At 35.8% G+C, this 26,755-nt stretch overlaps 1 protein-coding gene across 1 annotated transcript; it reads left to right on the forward strand.

The window, feature by feature from the left end:
* Positions 1-6: 6 nt before the first annotated feature.
* Tsp (Thrombospondin) lies at positions 7-26,610 on the forward strand. The gene is made up of 22 exons (XM_053758239.1): positions 7-149; positions 2,570-2,660; positions 14,311-14,481; positions 14,799-14,995; positions 15,211-15,508; positions 15,684-15,848; positions 17,088-17,204; positions 17,730-17,846; positions 18,257-18,376; positions 19,827-20,015; positions 20,191-20,426; positions 20,726-20,893; positions 22,363-22,569; positions 22,884-23,052; positions 23,312-23,489; positions 23,864-24,039; positions 24,150-24,255; positions 24,447-24,656; positions 25,050-25,233; positions 25,578-25,682; positions 25,770-25,902; positions 26,268-26,610. Exons 2-22 carry the CDS (start codon positions 2,579-2,581, stop codon positions 26,351-26,353), a joined length of 3,414 nt encoding a protein of 1,137 aa, XP_053614214.1. The 5' UTR covers positions 7-149; positions 2,570-2,578; the 3' UTR covers positions 26,354-26,610.
* Positions 26,611-26,755: the final 145 nt, after the last annotated feature.

Consider the following 26,755-nt stretch of genomic DNA (forward strand, 5'->3'; position numbering starts at 1 on the left):
AGCTTGTTGTAAACGGTTATGGCAACGGCATTCAGGCCAGTCAGCCGAGAGACGAGGGACTGCGCGTGCGCCCTCGTACGATCGCTTGTTCGAAATACGAAATTGAAAGCGCGGGAAGTTTGTGGTAGCGAGGGAAAATCAAATACGCGGTAATTATATTTTACTTTAATGTGGTTTTAACATAGATCAACAAAAAGAATTAAGAGGTTTTAATGCCAGTTTTGTGCAAATAAAAAAAGTTGTATTTTTAACATTAATATAACATTTGTCATTTTGGAAATATTTGGGCAACCCTGAGGATTTTAGAAATGTCGATTAAGGATGTGGCTGAAACGATGATGATATTGATGATGATAATTTATTGTTGTTCAATTATTATTGCATCCATGTCACTAAAATAAAATACAATTTAGTCGTGTGTAAATAATGACCAGCAACAACTTTATGAAAAAATTATGTTTGCTTTTGATTTTTTTGGTAAATTTTCTACTTTATGTGCGACATCTATGAGAAATATCAATGGAAAAATTATAGGTACTATTTTTCCTTTCTTTCTTTCTATGTTTAATTATTTTATTGGTATGTCAGTAATTTACTTATTATATCCATTCCAAATATTAAACACACTGAAATAGATAACAAAAATCGGGTTACTGAGCGAATATGTTGATAACAACGTCAATGATATCTTCTAAGCTATTCTGTTTGGAGCTAGAGGTCACAGTTTCAAAACTTAAATGATAATTAAATTAAATGATACTTATAAAAAAAGCAAATCGGAATATATATAGTATCTAGCTTTATTACATTTACCCACCTATATTACAAAGTAAAAAATAAATAGAATAAGATAAATTTGTATTTATCTTATTCTATTTATTATTATATTTCTTATGCTACACGATATACACAGTTGCATTTGGCATGCCAATGACGGGCGAAAATAAACTAACTTTTAGGCAACATTTAGGACTTTATTTACTGTATTTTTAATGTCATTTATGTATATTCACATTATTTGTACATATTCTTATCCTTACATATTATAAAACGAAGTCCTCTGCCGCGTCTGTCTGTTCGAGATTATCTCAAAAACAACTGCACGGTTTTTACCAATAGATAGTTCGATTTTTGAGGAAGGTTTGTGTGTATAATTTATTATGTCTTTACCCGAGCGAAGCCGGGACGGGCCGCTAGTCACGTCTATTTCTCTCTCATCGCATGTTCTCAGTTTAATTCGGCTGGGCTGTGATGCCTCGAAGTCATCAATTTAATTAAAATAAACCAATTTGTTGTCAAATTTATTGATCGTTAAACTTCAGCCTTCAGCTCATACAAAGTTATGACTAAGTTGGGTTTGAAGTTAGTACAAACAGTTCGCAACTGTCCAGCAAATTGATAGATTCAGCAAGTTAAGCCCTTGAGATCTTATTAGAGGCACCGGCTTTGATGTCATAATGAGATGTGAAACGTAGACTTGATCTGAAAATCCGAATAAGATTTTTGACTGGACTGTCCTAGACTTGTCGCAGCAGTAGTTTGACTAAGGCTGTACTAAAATTATTTGTATAATTTTGAATTAATAATGTAAAATAATTTATTTAATATTATAATTTAATTTCAAATTGTTCTTTGACTTATACGGAACTTGATTCTGAAATAAATGATTATTATTATTATAGTTTTATTATTGTACAAATATCAAGGTTCAGCAAAATAATCTTTAATCTAAATAGTTATTACTCTAATATGAAAGTCTAAAGTATCTAATATTTCTCATGCAAATAATCTGTTCCAAGTGAACTCATCATCATCATATCGAGTGTGTTATTACTAACACTGGTGTCAGATTTTATTTAAGTCGCCTAAAAGCATTTGATATGACTTTTACCACTACTTACCGCCATCTAATCGTATACAAACTAAGTAGTGAACTAAACTGTCCACCAGTGTGCAGGATTCCTCACGATGTTTTCCTTCATCGGAACTATATGAACAAGTTGAAGTGAACTTAAACCGCTGAATGTTTATAAGGTTAAAATTGAAGCACATACAAAGAAAGCTTAATAAAGTTGCTGTAGCTTTACTTTTTAGGGTTCCGTATTATTTGTACAGCATGCTAAGTGACGTGAATACACATTTGTCTGTCCGATCCAAACGAGGAGGTCATACAGAGGAAGCTTTAAAGCTCAGCTTTAAAGCGAGCTTTATAGCGTCTTTTGATTAGATCAACAACAAATTAGCAGACCGCTCGCTGCCAGATCGTCATGTTGCTTGTCAATGTAATGCCTCGGCTACACAAACTATCGCCGAAGTCTGGTAGATGCCGACGGGAATACTTTTATTTTTTACTAGCGGCCCGTCTCGGCTTCACTCGAGTTAAACCATAGTATATTATACACATAAACCTTCCTCGGGAATCACACTATCAATTAAAAAAAAAAAACGCATCAAAATCCCTTGCGCAGTTTTAAAGATCTAAACATAGGGACGGACAGCGGGAAGCCAGTTTGTTTTATACTATGTAGTGATATGAACTATTTTTAGTTAGTAAACAAATTTTCCTCAGGTCCATAAAATGGCTTCGCAAGCCATGTCCGCGTGTGGCCTGGCGCTGTTGGTCTTGGCGAGCGTAACCAGCGCGCTCACCATGGATGAAGGTAATGTCTTACTACTCAGAGCCATACCCCATTGCTCAGTCGCGCTCCGTTGCGACGACGCGACGCAATACAATACGCATCACGAACGACGACTCCTGTTGTTTTGCCAATAGCAAAATTGCCTATTAATCATCGAGCTACTCCTATGTCTACTCCGATTCGGTATACATAGCGGGTTTTTCATTGCGGTAAATAAAAGCACTCTTACTAACTACGCAATGTTCACCTATTCGCGTCGGCGTGTGTCTGAGTTCGGCGACAGTGTGGAGCTGGCATAAAGTCGACGGAAAAGACAATTTTCATGACTCAGAACCAAAATGGGAAGAAAAAGATTTTAACCATGTAGGTATTGTGAGTTCGGTTTTGCAATGAATTAGGACATTTGAAACCTAGCAATTAACATAGCCGACCGATCTATTTCGGTGCTCATTAGCAGAGACTAGGGTTGTCAGATGGTCGGGATTTGTAAGGATTGTCACGATATTTTGAGTGTCTAATCCAGACACAAAATGCTTCCCGACGAATAACAAAACACAAAATTATAGAAATTTTAAATTACGCGTTTTACTACACTAATTAGATTGAACAAATACTTGTGGCAAACTTGTTTTGTTGACACCTAATAACTAGAATTTTACTGCTAAAAATAAGTTACCTTCCTGATTTTTTTCTGATTTCACTCTCTCTCAACTGAACGTCTTCCCGGTTGTTTCGCAGCCGTTGAGTGTCGGAGCCCAGGGTCCACTTTCCTACTTATACGACTATAATCCCGAAATTATGACGTTTTGACATTTCGCTCAGTTATTTTGGTCATCCCATCTGGCAACCCTAGCAGACACTCAAGAATAGAATACCTACGCAAGAATAAACTGCGGAACACTTATGTTAACGTTTGGATTTTTGAAAACGCATCGCATTCCGTTTTAGCTCACGTTTAACATTAATACCAAAAAAGGGAGTATATGTATTGAAATTCTTTATTCCACAAGATATTATTTGTTGCTATATGAATTCTAAAATTACCTAGAGCTTGTTTTGGAAAAATACATAAACTTACAATAAATATTGTCAGTCAACTTTGACATTTTATTTTTAACGTGCACACGGCCACCATTTAGATAAAGTCGTAAAATGGCATACTTTGTTGTTGTGATTATGCGCAGATTAAAGTTCACGTCAAAACTGATTGGTGCAAGGTGCACCTGAGGATAAATCATGGATTTAGTAAGTACTTCGTGGAGTACCTAGATACTAATTCCATGGGATAAATGTAGTTCTTCCACAGACATAAAAGCATAACTTGAAAGTTCTTCATACTTACCTCCGCGTGTCACCCATCTCCGGAGCAGGATGATTAACCGCTCTATTCCGGTGTTTCGTGCTATTTTCGATAGACAACTTTTGTTTTTTTTTTCTTTCTTATACGAATGACAGTTGTAGGTTCGGACCGAAATAATTTCTTTAATGTGGATTGCACATTTTGCTTATACATAATAAAATTGAACTTTTTCTCAATACCTAGTAGGTAAATGGTAAGTTTTATAGCAAATTAGAGTCAAGCTTTGTGTGCGTAGTTATATGTAGATAATAATAATAGTAGCAGAGAGCGAAGTGCGACTTTGCTATTTCCATCTCACCATCGAATCGATTCGAAATGAGACGCAGCTAACCAATTACAGTGCGCTATTGTGACGCAACGACAACCACAACGCACTGTAAGTGGTTCGCTGAGTCTCACTTCAAATCGATTCGATAGTGTGAAGTGAAATGCAATTTTAAATTATTATTGTTATTGTTACATAATTCGCATAACCGAGGATAGTTGTAATTAAATGGAATGAAACACAGTGATGATCACGAATTGCTAATCATTTTCTATGAAGCCGGATTTCCAATACTCGTCCTCAATACGAGTTACTATAAAGCCAAAATTTCCTTCAAAATAGACCCCTGTAATCCATAGTTCATCCATAATCGGGGCTGCTATAACCGGGCTGATCAGGCACTGACTTATGTTCTGTCAATCTGTGACTATGATAACAACAGTATTAACCTCTGAAGTTATTACGTCCACGAATATGGTTGGAAATAGCTCTCACCATCAACCACGGACTCCCCGTGTAGAAACGGACTCCCGTAATATTAATATGCAAAATTTATGTTTTCTAAATTACTCAATGTCGCAAACTATGAAACTAAGCTATATAAAAATATACCGGACTCATAAAATTTAATGATAAATTAACACACCTCTACCTAAAATATTTTATGCATCACACATTAATCTGACGGAATTTGACGTAATATCATTTAATGGGTGGCAGAGGCCGAAATCGTAAATGAGGTTCATGGATAATAGATCTCCATTCTCTCATTACTATGTATGTGTAGGCAGGGATACGGCCTAGTACCCTATCCGAATAGATATAAAGCAACGATATAACATCATGAATTGCATAAGCAATCAGAATTCTGACTATAAATAAATACAAAGTTGACGAACACAACACAATTTTCACTTCTCATGTACGTACACCTACACAGAAAGTAGTACCTACTTATATGTTGCATCCGAATACGAGAGCGGAATCGTACCCTCGTTTCGAGAAATTTGAAAATAGAACTAAAGACCACTAACAATTTTAAAAAAATATTAATAAAAAAAACAAAATTGGACGATCCGTTCTGCCTGCAAAGTGAATATATATAATAATATGAACAGCCAGAAAAGAGTATATATTCACCGTTATAATGGCAAGGGTCATTTAAAAAAAATATCGGTTTACATAGATATCTAAATAATGTTTTTCGATATCTTTGACCCCGTGATGAAGCAAGGGTTCCGCGTCAAAAATAAAGCAAAATTTTGAAAACTTGGGTTGTGATTTTTTTACCTGCCGCCTAGGAAGGCGATGTCAGGGTCTCCTGACTCTGACACTGGGCATGAAGTCTTTCAAGGCTTTTATTGTCCTTTAGTGGACATCCACGGATGTCGACTAAAGGCTAAAATAATATCCATTATTGCAGAGGTCATATTCTTGGAAACTACATACTACAAAACCACTGCTGACGGGTAAATTAAAGATCATCACGTAATGAAGTCCGAAATTACATATCGTGTTACCAGTCTTTCCAATTAACATGCTGAGGGCGTTATATATAATTCAACACTTGTGCCTTGTTCATACGAGTTTAGGAGCAAGACATATTTAGATAGTCATATTTTCTGTTAGTCTTGCATCTATGATTTATTGCACAGACACTACATTATATCATAGAAGCAAGATAGTGATTAGAATATAAAATTAAATATTTATTTAGGATTAATGCGGTGCGCTGATCGCTTTTCCGCATACCTATTTATTGGGTAAAAAATAAAAGAGAATCCACATATCACGTATTTTTCAGTTCCACTCCCTCAATAGCCACCTAGACACAACCTTACGATTACGACTAAGGAGACGAACAAAGGCCCAAAACTCCTGAATCTCCTCGTCCTGTCCTAAACAAACGCTGTCTAATCTATTTGTCACAGTTAGTTGTGAGGCATACATGTCGCCAAGTGAGCACTTCTCGTCAGTTATACGATAACTTTTTCTTTTCTCAAGCTACGGGAATAAGGAGAACCTATTGTGAGGAGATCTGTTAGATGTAAAAAAATGCTTTATTGAATTACCGAAATGTGTTACAATAAGTGTGAGGCTGCCTATGAGGGTAGGCCAATAAATATAATTATATTAATTCCTAACAAAATATTATAAGGCATCACTCAGCCAGCATGTGACACGACACAACTATAGACAGAGAAAACTGTAAAACTTCGTCATACATATAATTTAGTTTTGCTCTACAAGAAAGAGGAATGCATATTAGAAATACACTAGAAGAAACGGGACAGAGTACTAATAAATTTTGTCCTGCATAGATGCCCGGTTTTATAAGGCTCAATCTTTCAATTTGTATGAGATGGACCGGGAATTCGTATGGAATGGAAATATTAGTCTTTGGCCACGGCGCGAGAGCCATGAGGCTGATTTTCAGTGACACGTAACAGAAGACATACAATAGTGTCTTCTGTTTGGTGTCAAAATATTAGGTTTTAATACCAATAACTAACATGAATATACATAAAGTTACACCACAATCACACCCAAAACCTTTTGGGCAATCAAAAGCTGGGTCACGGGACATATGGTTGGAGCCGCAGCCATTTCTGACAGTTTGCGTAACGAAGAATAAACGTAATGCGATGGATATGGTCATGTATAAAGTGATGGATAATGAACTCGACGACGAGACAGATTCGAAGGTTTTTTCATATTTTATTTATTTATGTACACAAAAATATGTAAGATAGCATTATTTTCTGATACGAAATTAAATAATCTAATACTAATTCAATAGAAAAAACGTTTGGCCACCGTATACGTCAAGACAACTTTATGAAATGCTGATAGAAGGAAAAGTCTAAGCACGGAGAGGTTAAGGAAAGCCAAGGGTCAGTTGAAGGAATAGGCAGGAGTTAGGTCATGTGGCAGGTAAAATCGATGACAGAGGATAGATGTAAATGGAGGCAGTAATATTCCCACGGGAGTAAATCTCATACATTTGCTATTAAATAATGTTGATATGTATACCATACGTCTGCCGAAATAATACTCTATATTTTGTTAATTGAAACTGTCAAGCAGATAATAAAAGCTAAAGATAATTATGATATTAATATCAGTGTGGGAATTTTATGATTGAGTTCGCAGATGTTCGGTTGTTAAAATTAAGGTTATTTAACAGATGAGAATCGTGTTTCTTTATTTGAGTACCAGAGTAGGCAGAGTTTAGAGATTTACACTCGCCACAATCCTGACAAATCTCACTCGTTTCCTCTAAGTGGTTAGATGGACAATAAGACATTTTAGTGTGGAATTGTGTAGAAATATTAAGGAAAATGTCAGCTAAATAGTAATCAGAACTCGCGGTATTGCAGCGTGCACCGCAGTGACATCATTGCATGTCGCCGGCACCCACGCTTTGTTGACGGAGTTAACGACCAAGGATTTATACACTTACTTAATATATATTATGTATACTATGAATAGGTTAATAATATCATTTAGTTTATATGGGAAAAACAATAAAAAATACAGATATTTTAAATAAAGAATTGATGAAGTACATTTTTTCTTAGAGGAAAAAATATATTCTTTATCAAGTTTTCTTATAGACAAGCAGAATTTTATAAGTGAAAATTCTTCGATTCACATTAATCATATTATTTTTCACAAAACCGAGTTGACTTGGTAGAAAATAGCCCTATAACTCCGTGATGTAACTATAGCCTTTGTTCCTCTTTACTCTCTAGGGTCTGCTTAAAGAAATTTCTTTAGAAATAGTTTTAATGTACTACTTAATACTATTTATTATCCTATGTATTTTGATACGTGTCCTTGAATTTGTAAATGAATAAATAAAATAAAAATAGCATGTCTGAAACGCATTTTCCTCGTGGAACTCAGAGTCTTTATAAAACGAAGACCATATCAAAATGTGTTTGTTTGACCAAGCCCGTTTATCAACCAGCTGATTCAGCCGTGTTGGTCACCATATTAGGCCAGATCAAACCCACTCACACTTCTGTGTTTTGTAAGGGCATGACATGACTGTCCTATACTATTTATGAACATATTTCAAGTTAATTGATATGTTTTCATTTAAGTAAATGTATTGTGGTTTTATTACGAAATTCGATTATTGGTTCTATAACATGAATAAATGAGAACTGAATACCTACTATGTAAAATAACAGAAAAACACAACCTATAATAGGTACTATATAGGTACTTACAATAAACTTATACCGCAACGCTTGTCGTATTTTAAAGGTCGTCCGAATGACGTTCAAATGTTGAATGTTTACTTGCCTGGAAAGCTTACCTGGAAAGTTTAGACTTAGGAAAGCGTTTAAATACGTCATCATCGGGAGCTTTTTTGACTTACCCTCTGTTCTATCTAAGCTAGAGCCATGCCCCATTGTTTAGTGTTAAAACCTGTAGAAGCTAAGCTAGAAGCTAAGCTCACAATAAAAAATTGTACCAAAAATGAAATTTCCATAAGTCTACTTACACTATGATAAAAATAGCAAGTCAATAATATACTTAAGGAGATACCGCAAGCAATTAGTCCAGTAACTAAGTACAGTTGTGCCAGCGGGATGATCGGACGCGACAGAGGGCCATATAGGGCTTTAAAGGAAAGGGCCACTTTTTGTAGACACCGTTAGGGCTGCGTGATTAGATGGCAATGAAGTAGAACCGGGTGTTATCAAAAAGGCTAGTTTCAGTTAATTTGAAAACATTTTTCTGCTGTTTTTGAACCATTTGGCTAGGCATTTGACATAGGTTAAAATAATCGACCAAGTGCGGGTTGAACTCGCGTGGAGAGAGTTCCGTACGCTGATTATATACGCCACATTACGATATTTCATTTTCGTGCGGCTGTCTTTATTCTACCTTCACAATTAGTTTGTGTCACTACTGAACTTATGGAGTTGAAAATTAATAGTCCCTTAGTGGCGATGACATATCTAAGTGACCTAGCCTAGCCTAGGCAGCTGCTTGGCAACAGTAATATTCCCAAAGATGGTTGACGTATGGGAAGCGGCTGGTTTTAAAATCACATCTCTGAATGAAACAACACACGTCAAGATGAGAGAGATATATCTTTATGTAACTTAGAAAATAGATACCGTTGTATATGAATTGTATATAAATTTATTTATTTTAATGCAATGAACAATATAGATTATACATATCTAATATTACGTGCAATAAAGTATTTTGCTTTTATTATATCACAAAAAGAAATTACGATAAATTGTTGCCAGATGTAATAGTGATGTGAATCCAAGGCGAGTTTAAATGGATTTAAAGCCAGGTTTAAACTGGCCTTTTTATACAATCTAGTCCTGTTTTGTTATGGTCCAGAATGTTTTCTAATCTTTGGTTGGCTGACATCACTGGTACGTGAAGTAATCTGGTCAATTAAGATTTTGGCCAATACACCATAAGATTTACTCATACTAGCATATAATTTTGCGTATTATACTATACATTACGCAGTTCCCGAAGATAGGTGGCGGTGGTGGAAGATGTTTTTAAAATGGTGACTTTCTTGTATATTCTTTCTTGGTTTCAATAAGTGGAATAATGCCTTTTAATATTGGGCCCTGTACTACAAAAGAAAACAACCCTTATAAGATCACTTCGTTGTCCGTCTGTCCGTCGAGATTTTTCTCATTATTAAGTATCATTTAATAATTAACTTAAGCTTTGTAGGCGCAAATTCTAAACTTTATTTTTCTCTTTTTCACAGCTACTTGATATAAATGTATAAATTACATAAATGACCGACCTTCATATAACGCACGGCCCTTATCCCTAGATTTGTGATTCGTTTTATTTTGTTATGGATCTCATATCAGTCTATACTTTATCGAATTTATTCATTCAAATTGTTAGTGCTAACACTGGTGTTAGATTTTATTCAAGTTGCTTAAAGGTATCGAATATGTCTTTTACAATTAGCTACCGCCAACTAGTGCAAATAGTCGCATAAACACTAGTGAACTAAACTATCCACCAGTGTGCAAATTTCCTCACGATGTTTTCGTTCACCGAAAGCAAGTGGTGGTCAATGAAAACTACTCTACTATACTGAGTCAGATTAATATACATAGTCATGTGGCATGAATAGGATTCGAACCTGGAACCTTTCGATCACAGTCTTAACCACGGGGCACTGGGCCACTACAACTTTATCGATTTTTTTAAAGGATTTTAAGTAAAATTTCTTTCAAATTATACCCAATGTTACATGTCTGTCTAGGCGGATCACAAATTCTAATAACCACCATTTTATTATCAGTTTAGTAACTCTCAACGATCACGTCAAGTAATTGTTATTTTTGTTGAAATAAAAAATGCAAACAAATCGGGCGGATCCCTAATCCCTTATCCAGTTAAACTTGAAATCCGCACACGACAAATATATTTCGAGTTAAATTTAAGCATTAGGCACTTTCTGATGAGTATGCATTAGTCCGTTTTTTAAATCGAGATACGGATGGGAAAAATAAATACGAATTCATTTCTACTACAAATGTAAATAATACAATGATATGAATTTTTAACACAAATTAGGTAAATCAAAGAAAAATAAGTGTTTACGGGAGATGAGAAGGAGATACAAGATGGTTTAGTTCTATCATCACACCGCTGGTGACACAGAGTTTGACTAACGGTTAGTTCATCCCAGTAAGTTATTAATAAGTAGATATTTATAAAAAAAACAGCGACTGGTTGGAAATGAGGAATACGACTATGAAGTTCACTATGAACTTCTTATTTAATTTATCATTATTTGCAAATAGGCAAGAGTGCTTGCGAGGGTACGGCTCCAACGACCCCGCGCCTTGGGCTGTGGCCTAATAAACTTTCAGTGCTGCAATCGTACCAGTCTTCAGTCATTCATATTGTCATTTTAGTTCCCACTAAGGGGTCAAAACAGACAATGAAAATGATGAATTATAGATTGGCTTACAGAAAGTCAATTTGGTCCACAAATATCTCATTCTATTCATACGTTGTGTATGTATTCCCATTGAACGGCAAAATAAAGCAGCGAGTGTCGAGGCCGGTGACACTACTCACGACGCGATTAGCTCACAGCTTTGTGGACATTTTGCTCCTTTGGTTGACATTTTGATTATTGTATATATTGTGCCAGCTGTGATTCAGTATTGTTTTCCTACAAAACTAAGTACATCATGTGTTAGTGGCATGATGTCAAAATTTATTTATTTTACTTTTAGGTTACTTTTCATGATTCCAAAATTTTTAACAGGGTTCGGTAAATTCAATATTATTTATAATCAAACAAATAGATTTACGTATTAAAATGAATTACATTATTACATCGATAAAATTAATATTGTTGCTCAATACTTTAACGCACTCAAAAAGTTAATAAGATGTATATATACAATGAAAGTTCATTTGTGGGTTCTGTCAGCAATTGGCACAGATTATAGAAGATTGCACTCGATTAAAAAAAAAACAAATTTCAAGTTTCATTACTTCTAGAATTGAGTAAAACAAATTCTTTTACTTCTCAGTGCGAAATTAATTTTGTTTTTCATACAAAATAAATGGAGGTAAGAGCTCTTTTTGCGTGACTGGATTGTATGCAGCTGCACAGGGATTCAGTAATGTTTGCTCGGGTATATTCACTTGATTGAATTTATACTGTGTCTGGGAACTTTTCCACAAAATTAAACGACTTGTGGAACTTGTCGTCTTTGTAAACATTAGTAATTCACTTGTATTTTCAGTTGAGTTTAGTATCGAGGAGTATTAAATAGTATTTTGTATAAAGCAGAAATAACACTTTTCCTTTTTTATCTTTCGTGCAAAATTGGTACCGAGTATATATTTTTCTTTTTGGAAATAACATTTGAATACAATTCAAATATGTTGAAAGCTTGAAATATTCACGTTTTGAATATTATTTTAGTATTCCACATAAGTATATGGGAAATCCATTGTGCGTATTTTAGTATGTTAGACTCTCTGTTATCTTGGCGTGTTGTTGGGCTCATCCGGGGATGTGAAGTCGCAAACTCTGGTGTCAGCGTAAAAAATAAACTATGGCTGTTTGAGTATTCACGTTAATATATTGGAAGGACTTCAGTTGGAATAATGATAAATGGGTAGAGACTAAGCAACCGCGGGATGTACAAGTAGATGATGTACGCGAAACCCTGGACCACAGTTGAATAGCAAAAGTATCGTTGATGTAACATTAATAAACTAACAGAATTTAGAAGTATAAACCATATTAGTTTTAGTTTTTATTTATCTCAGTCGGTTAAAATAAAAAATGTAGTAATTATTTAGAAGACCCAAAAAAGAGAATGAATTGTGACAAATAGATGAATTTATGGAGCTCGCCGTATAAACCAAGAAAAGTCCTTTCTTAGGCGGTGATACGGCAAAATAACGAACAAAAGACAGATTATACAGGATAAAGAGCCGTAGGAATGGCCTCGCCCTACGAATGTACGATAATGTCAAACTGTTTTATAAGCCTGAGGTCAGGGGAATGACGAATTCTTGCTACTCTTTGTGATGTAATTTCATTCGTTTTTAAGAAAATTTTGGGACTATTATGTGCTTTAAGCCGCTGTATTCATCAAATATAATTAACATATGTTATTCAGTGATTTACTTCTTATTTAAGAGGAATTAAATTTATTTTAAAAGCACCTCAGGTCCTTGCTGATTGATAAATGTTATTATAATTTGAACGATTTTTTAAATGATAGATTTAGATTAAAAATTAGTTAATTTAGTTACTTTTATTTATTGGATTTTATTTTGTGGGATGATAGCATGCTCTCCATTTAAATTTGCATACCCGTGGACGGTGAAACATGTAGGATTTTTCCTACCTTTTTTTTTGAAACTTTTCTTTTAACACCATATTGTAAAAAAATGTAAACTCATGTTTTTACAAATAAATAATCTTTGTCTTTGTCTATAAAAATAATGTGGCGTGGTGTTTTGCCTTAGAGTAATAGTACTTTATATCCTCCCGTGATGTCGTACGAGGCGACTGGAAGTCTAAGCAGCTGATAGGCAACGATAGCATTTCCAAAGATAATTAGCTTCAAGTAATAAATTTATAGCCAAATCTTCAAAATATAGAATTGGTAATAAGCGAGGATCACAAAGATGATACTTACGAAACTCTGAATACAGATAAATATTACTCTAAATCATCTGAGTATTTTCCCGGTTCGTTCCACCGCCATCGAGCGTCGGAGCCATAAAAAAATATTACTATTGTTCCTCTAATGAAGCTATGAATGAAGCACAATTATTCGGCCTAGAAAATAGAGTTCATTGGGCTAAAGTCCTCTTATCACTCAATTCACGAATTGACATTATCAGCGAACTCATGATCTCGCCCGATGACCTTATTTTTACACTTGTAAACTTGATTGTGAATTTATTGTAGTTTTTTGTTGTTTAGGAGTTTCAATGCAAGTCTAAAGACCAAACTTATTGTTTAGTTCTAAGTTTATTCTTATAATTTATGAGTATTACGAGTGTAAATCCAACATCCAAAACAAATGCTAATTACTGCTTTTTCACAGGCGAATTTTAACGTTTGATGCCTACATAAATGTAGACTATGAATGAACGAATTTTGACGACCTCGGTGGCGCAGTGGTAAGGTTCTTGCCACTGAACCGAGAGGTCCCGGGTTCGATCCCCGGTCGGGTCATAATGGAAAAGATCTTTCTGATTAGCCCGGGTCTCGGATGTTTATCTATATATGTATTTGTTATAAAATATAATATCGTTGAGTTAGTATCCCATAACACAAGTCTCGAACTTACTTTGGGGCTAGCTCAATCTGTGTGATTTGGCCTAATATATTTATTTAATTAATTATGAAATTATAATTAAAATGTAAATACAACTTTGGTTTTTTTTTAATGGTTTTATTTCAGCTTGTGCGTCTGTCATTATGCGACATTCCTTGTGAGTCCAAGTTATCAATGCCTATAAATATAATCAACTCTTTTCAGATGCCACAAACAACTTAGTATCCTCGGCAAGCTCTGCCCACGAGACGGGAGAAGTGGCGATAGTAGTTCGAGGTCCACATGGAAAGAGTGCGAGAAGGGAGGAACTCCTTCACGTGAAGGGGGCAGACGATGACGCCATCTCGCTCTATTATAACAAGAAGACTAATAAAGGTGAGCAGGCTAACCTCAGTAAATACAGATAGAACAAAACCATGTAGAGTACTAACCACTGCGCTATCGACGTCCTCCTAATTCCACTACTCAAAAATTAAAAAAAAAACTATCGATATTATAAATGCAAAAGTTTGTTTGTGCAAAGATGTTACTCAATCATGCATGGATTTTGTTGTAATTTGGTATACTGTTAGAATATATTCTAGAATAAATAACTTATAAACAGTATAATTACTTACGCGCCCTCAATGTGTACGAAGCGTTTTGCCGCAAATATTTGCTAATTGGATATTAATTCATCAATTTCTTGACAGTTTCCTTGGAGAGCCTCAACGGCGGCTTCCTCCGCTCCGTCTCCTGGAGTCTCGGCTCGTTCCCCAAGTCCACCCTGGTACTGGTGAGCACCACAAGCGGAGTGAAGCTGATTGTCGGCTGCCGTACTCTGCACTGGCACCCGATGGCCGGAAAACATAACATGATCGGGCTGTTCAGCAATCTGAGATTGAAGCTGGTGAGACTAATTAATAGCGAATATTTCAGATTTTGAATGCATTTTTTAAAACTGGTTTTATTTTTTTATTATGAGTTTATGATTTTAAAATAACTATATTTCGCCCTTATCTTTATATTTCTTTCAACCAGAACGCTGAATTGATGAAAATTTTAGACCGTAATGCGCGACCTTTTTGTATTTATATATATATTTGATATTTCTATATTTTCCAGTATCACGAAGAAAATGCACCAGTAGAAGTCTACAACAGTGAAAGAGCAGCACTCAATTCCCTGGGTTGTGACGTTCCAGATGGTCTCATAAAACCACCAGCATTACTCACAGTAGATGACCAAGAATCTGACGTTGAAGAAGTAAAGGATTTTAAAGCCAAAGAAGCTAGAAGAAAAAGAGAACAAATGCAAGGAGATGATTATAGAAGTGATAATAATTATATTGATGGTAGTCGCGCGCCTCAGCCGGAATCCCAAAGGGGAGACATACCTTCTGGGGTTATTGAAACTTGTGATGGTAAGACCATTTATTATAATAAATAAGACTACATGTGATGTACTGTAGATGAATGATAAACTAGCAATTTTTCTTGATAAAATTATAGATGCACACGACGATATCGACATGATAAAGTCTACGGCTTGCATGAATTTTTTGCACAATATTCAATTGCAATTTCCTCTTTTTGTAGATGAAGTGGTGCGACAACTACAAATGCTTCGGCAGACCATAGATCATCTGCGCAACGAGATCGCAGCCCAGAAAGGAACCATAGACAACCTGAGAGGCCAGCTTCGTCAGTGCTGCAACAACCAACCTCGAGTGGAAACCTGCACTGGTTCCACCTGTTACGATGGTTATTGAACAGTTTTCACTATTTTTCTTTCTTAATCTTATTTCTATTTAGGTATTTTCTTTAGATTTAATGGAATTGTATTTTTTTCATTTTTATAATATTTTTTTGTATTTCCTTCTTGGATATGGAGATTTTGTTTTAAAACAACCGATTTGTATTAATATTTGTGCGATAAGTTCAGGTATAACATATAAATCGATTTTTTATCAGGTAGGCTTTTAAATATACACAATACTTACTTCTTCTATACTTTTAACCATATTGATAACTTGTATATAATGTAGATCTTTGCATTTATTATCTGTATCATAACACTTTTTTAGATTATCTATTTTTAGATATAATTTAGTCTACTATCAAGTTACCAATATTAATTTTACCATTATTGTGTACTTAAAAGGTAAATCAAGCAACCGTGTGGGTTTTCATTAAATATTTGTAACATATTACTTGTTTTATTTCTAAGTTCTCCTCCTTTAAGCCTACAGAGTAATTTGGCACCCACTCCATTGCTTGATATACCTTAAGTTTAACTCACATTACTAATAGAATCCAGTAGTGGGGCTTAGTGACTCTGTAGGCTGATCAGAATGAATTTAAATGACAATACATAGGAAATTACACATACGAATAATCGACACGACGAATATTTGCATAAGTTAATTGGTTAAATAATGCAGATTTTAATTAATGCTAATGAAATTCAACATATTAGTATTATTTTGGTGCTTATTGGTGATATTATTTTTTAATCGTATGGCATTTACATTTCATTCAGTAAATTAATTTTAAATTTTATTAAAAAGAGAGTGCAAATTGTTTAATCCATTGGATAGTGTCATAACTAAGACTAAATAAACAAGTCTGCTGGATCACCATAACATTTAATTAGTGGCCCGTCCTGACTTCGCTCGGATTAAACTATATTTATACACCTAAATCTTCGTCAGTGCAAATTCGTCCGGTAGTTTTGGGGACTTATTCTATAATATGTAAAGAGAGTGATTTTGGAAAATAACATCAAGATAATTAATGATGTTTTTTTATTTGAATTGCATGCGTAGGTTCTTTGTAACCACGATTTCATAAACGCACTTTTTATGTTACAACTAATAAAATAAATTGGGTAAGTATTACTATAATATTATTATTTCAAATAGCGTAATACGTCATTTACTTGAGAATGAACGAACTTTTATTTTGGAGAAAACAAGGAATGAATAAATAAAATTAAAACAGGGGTGGAATGCCACAATATCCCGACCGGTGTGCAGTGCGGACCGTGTCCTGAAGGCATGGAAGGGGATGGACGAAGATGCAGGCCCATCACATGCGATAGAAGACCATGCTCTAGAGGTAAATCTATTCACTTCCTAATCTCTGTAATATCTATCTATCGCTGTAATTCTTTCTCTTCATAGTCGTATTCCTCATGGCTGAGGTTCGTGGTTATTACGTGGAATGGTGTGGTTTGCCATTACCTTGCTCCATTTCACCACACAAGTTAATAAGAATCAACAAGTGTGCAGGTTTCCTCACGATGTTTTCCTTCACCGGAAGTGTTGGTCGATGAAAACTACTATACATGAGTCAGATTGGTAAACAAACTCATGTGGCACGAGTAGGATTCGAATAGAATAGATATATATAATTGGTGAAATAAATAAATTATCAGTTAGAATGCAGGTTTTATCTCAATGTTTTCCTTCCTCCCAAATCTAGTACATGTTAAACATAAAATCTATTATATATACTTAAGTCAAATTTGGTTACAAATTCATGTGGAGTACGATTTTAATCTGGGGATTTTCAATCTTGATTTGAAACACTACCATTAGGTCCTTTCAAATATGCAATCGTAATACGTATTTCTATGCACAGGCGAGTACTGCCTAGACAGCGAGCGTGGTTACCGTTGCCAGAGATGTCCTGGAGGTCAGTCCAGTGATGGACAGACTTGCCTCTCACCCTGCAGCTCCAACCCTTGTTTCGGTGGACGTGAGTATCGCTAGCTATGTGGTTACTGTTCAGATTTCATAAAGTGTAATATTTCTTTTTAATTTGTTGAAATCTAATATGTTGGTATGATAACTAAGATTATCGATGATCGTGCGAACTGGAGCTGGATGATTAACAGCTGTGGAAGCAACAGGAAAACCGCTAGGATGAGAGAGATGGTACTTCAAGTACCGTAAACAGAGGGGATTTGTAAGTTTGCCGTATCTGTATATCTGTTTGTTTTATATGGTCCTTTTTAGCCATTATTCAATATCAAGGGCTTAAGCCATGATTCAATATTAAGAGCTTATTAATATTCTTACAATTAACATCAATTGTGATTGATTCACATACAAGACTATTGCCAACTGGATTGAGTAAGTTTTGATCGATTTGATTTCTTTGTGTAGGTGTTCAGTGTCAAGACCTCCCTGATGGCAACTACCGTTGCGCGTCCTGCCCACCAGGCTACCACGGCAATGGTGAACAATGCAGTAGGATAACCTGCACTCAAAATTCTTGCTTTCAAGGTAATTAGATTTATGATCGACGGATTACTTGCAGATAATATCGAAGAAGATAATCAGGTATTTTAATCAGCTTCGCGTGACGGGTGCACAGTTGGTGATCTTTCCCGCTACTTCGCTCTCATCGACGTGTCACGGGAACATGAAGACTTTCATGGATCAAAGGTAGCTTATGTCTTTCGCAGTACTTCGTTTTCGTCACGGAGGGTTGCAGATGATATTGATCAAAAGGTAACAAACGGACAATCTTAGTACAATGTTTGAAGCGGATAACTAGCTGTTTACGTCATACCCCCACCCCTAGTCGTTACTCATATCAATACTGGTGTATGATGTCATGTGTAATAATTGCATATAATAAAGTTAGGGTCAGTTGCAGTGCAGTTGCAGTTGCAGTGCAGTACAGTACAGTTTAGTTCGCTTTGTAAATTAGTACTAGTAGTAGTAGTATTTAGTAAGGAAAAATAAAGAAATCAAGAAGAAAAAATATTTTAATTCAAGACGGTCCACAACAATGTTGATGCATTCCTTGTATTGTAAGAGTCGTGATCCTTATGTTCAACTTCACCCTAATTTGATTAAGGAAAATACTATACATAAATGTATGGTCGGTATTGAAACTGCAATTACCAATAGCAAAACCTGAAAATAAAACATTTTACACGTACTTCAGTGTTGCAAACAATCTTCGTGTATCAACTCCACCAAATTGAAATGTTAAAATTCGTCTTTTTGTACATTAAAAATTGTTTATTTCAACACTTTTCATATGAGAAATATTTGTAGAGTGGCGATTGAACTAAAAATAGCGAAAAACAGCTTCCGCTTTTAGACTAAGTGTTTACTAAAATTATTTAAAAAACTATTTCACAACAACTTTGAATTTTCCTACACATAAAGGAATTCCTTTACGAGTTTTTCAAGTTTCCGTATTGTGCTCCGACATTGTAAGGAGACTGGGTACTTACTGCGTATAGTTTACCAACTTTGATAATAAAACTATTTTTAATCTTAGTTCAGAAAGTTTTACATAATTTTTTTGTATCCTATATACGAAAACGAGATAACTTTATTCTTTTTCGTGTTTTACATATTGTCACAGTTGGAAAGGTCCCTAAAAGTGTCTTATTACTCAATATTAGCATAACGGCATTACTTATTCGCCTATTTTTATTCAGTTTCGCCTTCCCAGGGGTTTAAAGTAATAAAATAAATACGTTGTAGCGTAAACTTTCCTTCTTTCTTTTGCACGATTGCTGCATAGAAGAAGAAATTTGATAGACGGGTATGACGAGAATAGTACAATGGGTATATTTTATACCTAAATTCGCATCGCAGCAAAGTTCTGTGGCGCTAAAAGATAATCATAAAATATTTGGGGCAGATTTGTTTCCTTCTCTCTCTTCAAACGAAACAGCGGCTAATGATCTAATTATTATTATTATTATTTCAGGAGTAGACTGCCAGGAATCTTCCGAAGGGCCCCTTTGTGGAGCATGTCCTCAGGGTTACAGTGGAGATGGGATCCGTTGTCAGCACGTGTGCGACTCCCACAGACCTTGCGGGGACCGGCCGTGTCGTCACAGCACTTACGCTCCCTTCTACGACTGTGAGTCTTGTCCCAGCGGATACGAGTGGAATGGTGAGTTAAAGTCTTTATCCGGCTCCACACTATCATCGTCTTATGCCGGCTCCACACTGTCATCGAACAGTTTGACAAACTTTTGCTGGTTTACCTATGGAAACCTACCACTATGACATTACAGATTTTTAAGTTTTGTTACCAGAGTAATTTTATATTATGACATTTATTCTAGGATACAAATGTACGGACATAGACGAGTGTGACCTCATTCGTCCGTGTGATGACCTGGTCTCTTGTCGGAATGAAGAAGGAGGGTTCACCTGCGGCGCTTGCCCTCCAGGATATGAAGGTAGCTCTGGCTGGAGAGGGTCTGGAGATGAGAAGAGAAGGGAGCAGTGTGTGGACATAGATGAATGTGGCGACGGAAGAGCTGATTGTCCGAGGGGAAGACTCTGTGTGAATACTCCGGTGAGTTGCTATTAAGATAACTTTTGACGAAATTCAAGAGAGGCCTTGAGACATCCAATTTTAGTTAAGAACGAATAAAGCTGATAAAACAAAAAGACGATCTGTCTCTTCTGCTTTGTATTTGTTCCTTGTTGAAACCTGGATTTAGAACATTGTCAAGAATTAGGTTGTATTGTCAACACGGTTAGGTCTCTGAATTGTCTGTCTTGAAGCACATAAGTAATATTATTGGTGTAATTTTATTTGATGTGATTAGTATAATTAATAATTCGAATACAATGTTTTTTTTTTCTTCCCAGGGATCCTACACCTGTGTCCCCTGTGGTGGCAACTACTACGTGAACACTACGCGGCCGTGCTATCCGCGATCAGACGTCGACCCCGAGTCTCTTACCATCCGCTGCGACCCCGCGTACTGCCGGCGATACAACGCGGTCTGCGGCTATGGAGCCAAGTGTATTTGTGCTGTAAGTTTGTATGATTGGTAGATAAAAAAATAGATTTTATTAACGCCAGTCATTTTATCAGCTTCATCATAGTCCTATTCCTCATGTCTGAGGGTCGTGGTCAACTTTCTTGGCACTTTTAATGGTGTGGCTTGCAATTGCCTTCTCCATTTCACACAGTTAATAATTATCAACAAGTGTGCAGGTAGTTCCTCACGATGTTTTCCTTCACCGGAAGCAAGTGGTGGTTGATGAAAACTACTAAGTATATATGAGTCAGATTGGTATACAAACTCATGTGGCACGAGTAGGAGTCGAACCTGGGACCTTTTAATCCACAGGCGGGCATCTTGACTATTACACTACCACCGACTATTACACTTCCTATATAGTAACTGATTTTCAACGGAGTGGCTGCGAATGAGTCACGGACGAGTGTGGCATTAAAATATATGGGCTGTTGATTGGCAAAGTATTTTCTAGACCTTTCTTTGGTTTGTCTTGTTTCGATGGCAAATAAAACTACGTGAACTCAATTAAAAACTCAATTAATAGATGGATTATTCCAATCCTGAATCGAAATCTTAACCCGGTCGTGGGTTAGCTACCTTCGATAAATTTAAGTGTTTAATTTTTAAACAATTTAACGAAGAAAAGACGTTACGTGTATAACTTAAAGAATAGTATATTAAGGGGTGCACAAAAACCGCATTTAGCCTGCTATTTGCACGATCATTTTTACGTTTACGAGCGAATGCAATTTGCTTCCACTGAGAGCCGCTACCGCCACTGGTATTCACTTTGTACTTCCCGGCGCAAGTGCTAACTTTGCATCACAAAGCAGCGACTAACATTAACCGAGACGAAACTATTTATTCCAGCATTTACTGAAAAAAATCTGAGCAGCTATAATTTGTTGAATATTTTTTATTTGAATTAGGTCCTCTATTATTTTATTCTCGGTCAATTATGCGAATCTTCATTACATAAGCAGAATCATTTCATTAATTAGTAGAAAAAAAAATGGTTGCCTGTAAAGTCGGTTTTACGGGCGAAGATTTTACGTGACAACGTCTTTTTCTCGGTAGAATATACGAACGAGAGAGAGGCCCGCCGAATGCCTTGCGTCTCTCTCCCACGGTGACTCATCGTAACGTTACCGGGCGTTACACTTTTTCATAAGTGACTCCCAGCCGCAACCTAATTTAAGACGTTGTCACGTCAAAAATGTTTTTTAACAAAGATTATATTATTAACAGTGTTTACAATATGCTAGCCTCGTTTTAAAGAATGTTGTTGTTCAATTATTTCATCGAATTTGCGCCAGGATTTCATCGAAATCCGTTCTGAAAGATTTGAAAATTTATGCATTAATAGAAATTAGGAACCCTGTTCCTAATTGACCGAAAATATTAAAAACTTGAGCAGGTCCATCAAGTTATAGTGTTAAATATACGTTACTAGATTATTTTTTATCCTTCTTTTTATAGACGGGTTGGGCCGGCAACGGCACAGTTTGCGGTCCAGACCGCGACCTGGACGGATACCCTGATCAAGAACTGCCATGTGCCGAGATCCACTGCAAGGCTGACAACTGTCCAGACGTGTCCAATTCTGGACAAGAAGATGCGGACGGGGACGGCATGGGAGACTCTTGTGACCCGGATGCTGATGGTGATGGCATCGCTAATCATCCAGTAAATATTTAGATATATGTTTTTTGGAATTGTTTTCATTATAACTGATGCTCGAAAGAACTAGATTTTTCTAAAGGATAATATCGGACGAGAGAGAGAGAGAGATGGAATATAGAATTGCTCCATCTCTCTAAAAAGTCTCTGATGCTCTCATCTGAGACTTTTTCCCGGTTCCTTAGGCAAAACATGGGAGCCCTAATTTGCATTTTTTTCTCCTCTCCGCACAGTCTTCGCCACATCGTTGGCACGCATATCCTCCTTAACAACATGAAGCCCGCACATTTGGATTTTTAGTACTTATTAATTAATTCCAGGATAACTGTCCATTGATCGCCAACCCTGACCAACTGGATCGCGACGAGGACCGCAGTGACAAACGTGGAGACGTCTGTGACAACTGTCCCAGAAGATACAACCCAGAACAGACTGATACAGATCATGATGGCGTTGGTGACGCATGTGATCCTGATATGGATAACGATGGTAAGTAAAAAATAAATCAACCAGTACGAGAAGAATACAATCAAAACAGAAAATAAAACAGAGATCGTGAAGAGAAAAGGTTAAAACATTTAAGTGTTTGAATTCTGCTTTAGATGATTCAAGTATGATAAAAAAAATATAATTATAAGAAACTATAAAAAAGTTTATAGTTAGTCAAACTTGAGATTAGATGTTTTCATATCAAGTGGAGGCACATCGTGAAGCTTGTTTACACATGTTTATTAATATTATTATCCAGGAGTTTCCAATGATGATGACAACTGCCCGATTGTATACAACCCGCGACAGGACGACATGGACGGCGACAGGGTGGGTGACGCGTGCGACAATTGTCCACGAGTACGGAACCCCAACCAGGAGGACATCGACCGCGACAATGTTGGTGACGCTTGCGACAGCGATGTTGATAGGGATAGGTATGATTACGATACAATTGTATAATGAGATTTTATTTTACTTCACCTAAAACAAACAAGGTCCAGAAGAAAATAGAAAATTAAATTGAATTGAAAAACACAAATACATAGTTAATTTAAAGAAATTCTAGGTTTGGATAGAAGAATAGATTTTTTGATACGATGGTCTCATTATATTAGGTAAAAGTAAAAGTACTCATTATATTAGGTAACAGTAAGAAATCAGCGTAAAAAAACCCTTTAAAACGTGATTTTAAACAATTTTCTATAGGTAATTGTGCTATTTTATTTATGTCTTTTTAAATATTATATAACGTTAATATACCAGATAATACTGAACTAAACGAAGATACAAATAATCTAAAAACAAACAGGGATGGTATACAAGACGGTCTAGACAACTGTCCCAGTGTGCCGAACAGCGATCAGCAAGACGTGGACGGTGATGAAAAGGGTGATGCTTGCGACGACGATGATGATGGTGATGGCATCCTTGACTCTCAAGACAACTGTCCACTTGTAGCCAATCCAGATCAGAGGGACTCTAACAGTACGTTAAGCACTGTCGAATTATTACAATACAAAAATAATGATGCTGTACTAAATGTATTATTTAATCTATTGGAAGATGTAAGTTACAGTAAGTTTGATATTTTATAGATGATTTCATCGGAGACGCATGTGATAATGATTACGATGGAGATACGATAATCAACGAGCTGGATAACTGTCCCAACAACTCTAAGATTCATCGCACTGACTTTAGGTAAGAAAATAAATAAATATCCAGGATTTGAATTGGTTTTTAACTGAAACGACGATTAAACAAAGGGTAATAGTTACATCACAAATTCGACGTATACGATGAGAAGTACAAATAAATATCCTTTTGGTTCACAGTGTTTGTATTTATGTAGTAAGTGAAAACTATAATTTATTTCGGGACACAACCCCCAGGAAATACATGACGGTGCGCTTGGACCCGGAGGGCGAATCACAACAGGACCCCAACTGGGAAGTCAACAATGAAGGTGCGGAGATCCTGCAGACCCTCAACTCCGACCCGGGCCTGGCGGTGGGCTACGAGTTCTTTGGGGGCGTAGACTTCGAGGGCACCCTGTTTGTGGACACACAGATTGATGATGACTACGTTGGATTCATATTTGGGTGATCTTTTTAATTATAATAAACAGGAGTATACTAAGGTCTCAAATCTTAAAAAAAAAACATTTTCTTATAGTTTTTTTTTTTAAATTATAATCTTATAAAAGATCTTACAAACATTATATAATTAACTTAGCATAATGAAAGATTTAGGTTTGAAATTATACTAAAAATTAAGTTTACGTCAGTCAATAAACTAATTGTACACTAATAATACAAGAGACGAAAAGAAATAATAAAAATAATTGGACAAATACATGGCTTTAAGTTAACTAAAGAAATAGTCTATTACAATTTATAATCTTGCACCTTTATAAAACATTAAATAAAGGGTGAGGTGAAAAAAGGGTGATCAATGAAGCAAGCATTAACTGAAGCATCTTTACACTCATACAGTTACCAGAATAACAAGCGTTTCTACGTGGTGATGTGGAAGAAGAACACACAGACGTACTGGCAGACGACGCCGTTCCGTTCGGTCGCGGAGCCGGGCATACAGCTGAAGCTGGTGAAGTCCAAGACCGGACCGGGGAAAACGCTGAGAAACGCGTTGTGGAATACTGAATCCACGCCTGATCAGGTCAGTTCTAAAATATGAGGAAATACTAACTTATATTTAGAAATGGTGCAATTCTATCGACACTTTTACAATCTTTTTATCCTCAATTTATGTTATGAAAACACTTACCTTACAGTCAGTTGTTCTTACGATTATTCAGATAAAAGATAGGATAGCAATTAATAGATATATAGCAATAAGTATAGAAACTAACTATAGAAAGGATAGCAATTCGAAAGTTGATAATTTGAATTAAATTTCTTTTTGAACATGTAAAACAAAATGGAATGATAGACGTCGTATAGTAAGATGATAAATTAAATTTTCTTCCAAGAGACAACTTACCTTCATCCACTCAATTCCAGGTCACTCTCCTATGGAAAGACCCACGCAACGTGGGCTGGCGCGAGAAAACTGCCTACCGCTGGCGTCTGCTACACAGACCTAAAATCGGGCTCATCCGACTGAAGGTAACTAAACCATACTGTAAATATTATATTATTTATATTATATTCATGTTTTTGCAAATAAATAATCTTCGTCCTTGTTTTTGAAAGGTCTACGAGAATAATCGGCTCGTGGCTGACTCCGGCAACGTGTACGATCTGACGCTGCGAGGAGGTCGCCTTGGCGTCTTCTGCTTCTCCCAAGAGATGATTATCTGGTCCAACTTGGTTTATAGATGTAATGGTACGTTTATATTTTTTTACATCTAGAGCTATCTCTGCTGAAGGTCAGTACATTCGACTGAAGATCTACGAGAATAGCCGGCTCGTCGTGACTGGCTTGACTTAAACGTGACTGGCTTGACTTCGTGGTTTCAATGTTATGTGTAATTTAACAATAGTATTATACGTACTTGTGTGCGTAGATATATCCCGAGCAAAAACATTTAAATGCCTAAAATCGGTTGTACTTATTTGTTATCATTGCATAAGTTGCGAATACGACGAAGACATTTGAGGGCAAACTAATTATATAAAATAGATTTTTCTCTCATTCCTGATATATTTTGTGTATCAATATAGTTATATATGGTATATTTCTCTTTGCAGATAAAATCCCATCAAACATAGTACCCGAAATACCCACAAGACTTCTGAGAAAGCTAGAAGTTGATCACGATTTCATCTACACATAAATAGATTTAAATATGCATTAGATATCTATTATTTTAATTTAAGTATTGATATTTACGTTTGTAACATTTCTTTAAGTGTGCCATTTTTAACTTAATTAAGTAGGTACAATGTATAAATGAATCAGTATACTTATTTATGAAACTAACGAAATATTCCGATGTATTAAAATTAAGTCTATATGCTATAAATACCTACATGTATTTGAAACGTCAATTCGATCAGATTTCCTATAAAATAAATAATTTTAATTAATAGATATTTTTTTTATTCAACAACGTGGGCGGAATTTACTCTTGCGTAGCGCGTCTTAAGTAATCTGTATTTATAAGGAATATAATAAATATGAAAACATTAATTGAATACCTACTTTGTAGTGACCACGGAACCGTGCGAAGTGGAGC

The sequence above is a fragment of the Plodia interpunctella genome, chromosome 18 (genome assembly GCF_027563975.2).
Source record: "Plodia interpunctella isolate USDA-ARS_2022_Savannah chromosome 18, ilPloInte3.2, whole genome shotgun sequence".
Lineage (NCBI taxonomy): Eukaryota > Metazoa > Arthropoda > Insecta > Lepidoptera > Pyralidae > Plodia > Plodia interpunctella.

Excerpts from the sequence above, each read along its gene's own strand:
- Tsp (XM_053758239.1), top strand. The coding sequence starts at position 2,579 with ATGGCTTCGCAAGCCATGTCCGCGTGTGGCCTGGCGCTGTTGGTCTTG. Across the intron at positions 17,847-18,256 it reads CAACCCTTGTTTCGGTGGAC|GTGTTCAGTGTCAAGACCTC; the intron begins GTGAGTATCGCT and ends TTCTTTGTGTAG. Across the intron at positions 25,234-25,577 it reads CTGAATCCACGCCTGATCAG|GTCACTCTCCTATGGAAAGA; the intron begins GTCAGTTCTAAA and ends ACTCAATTCCAG.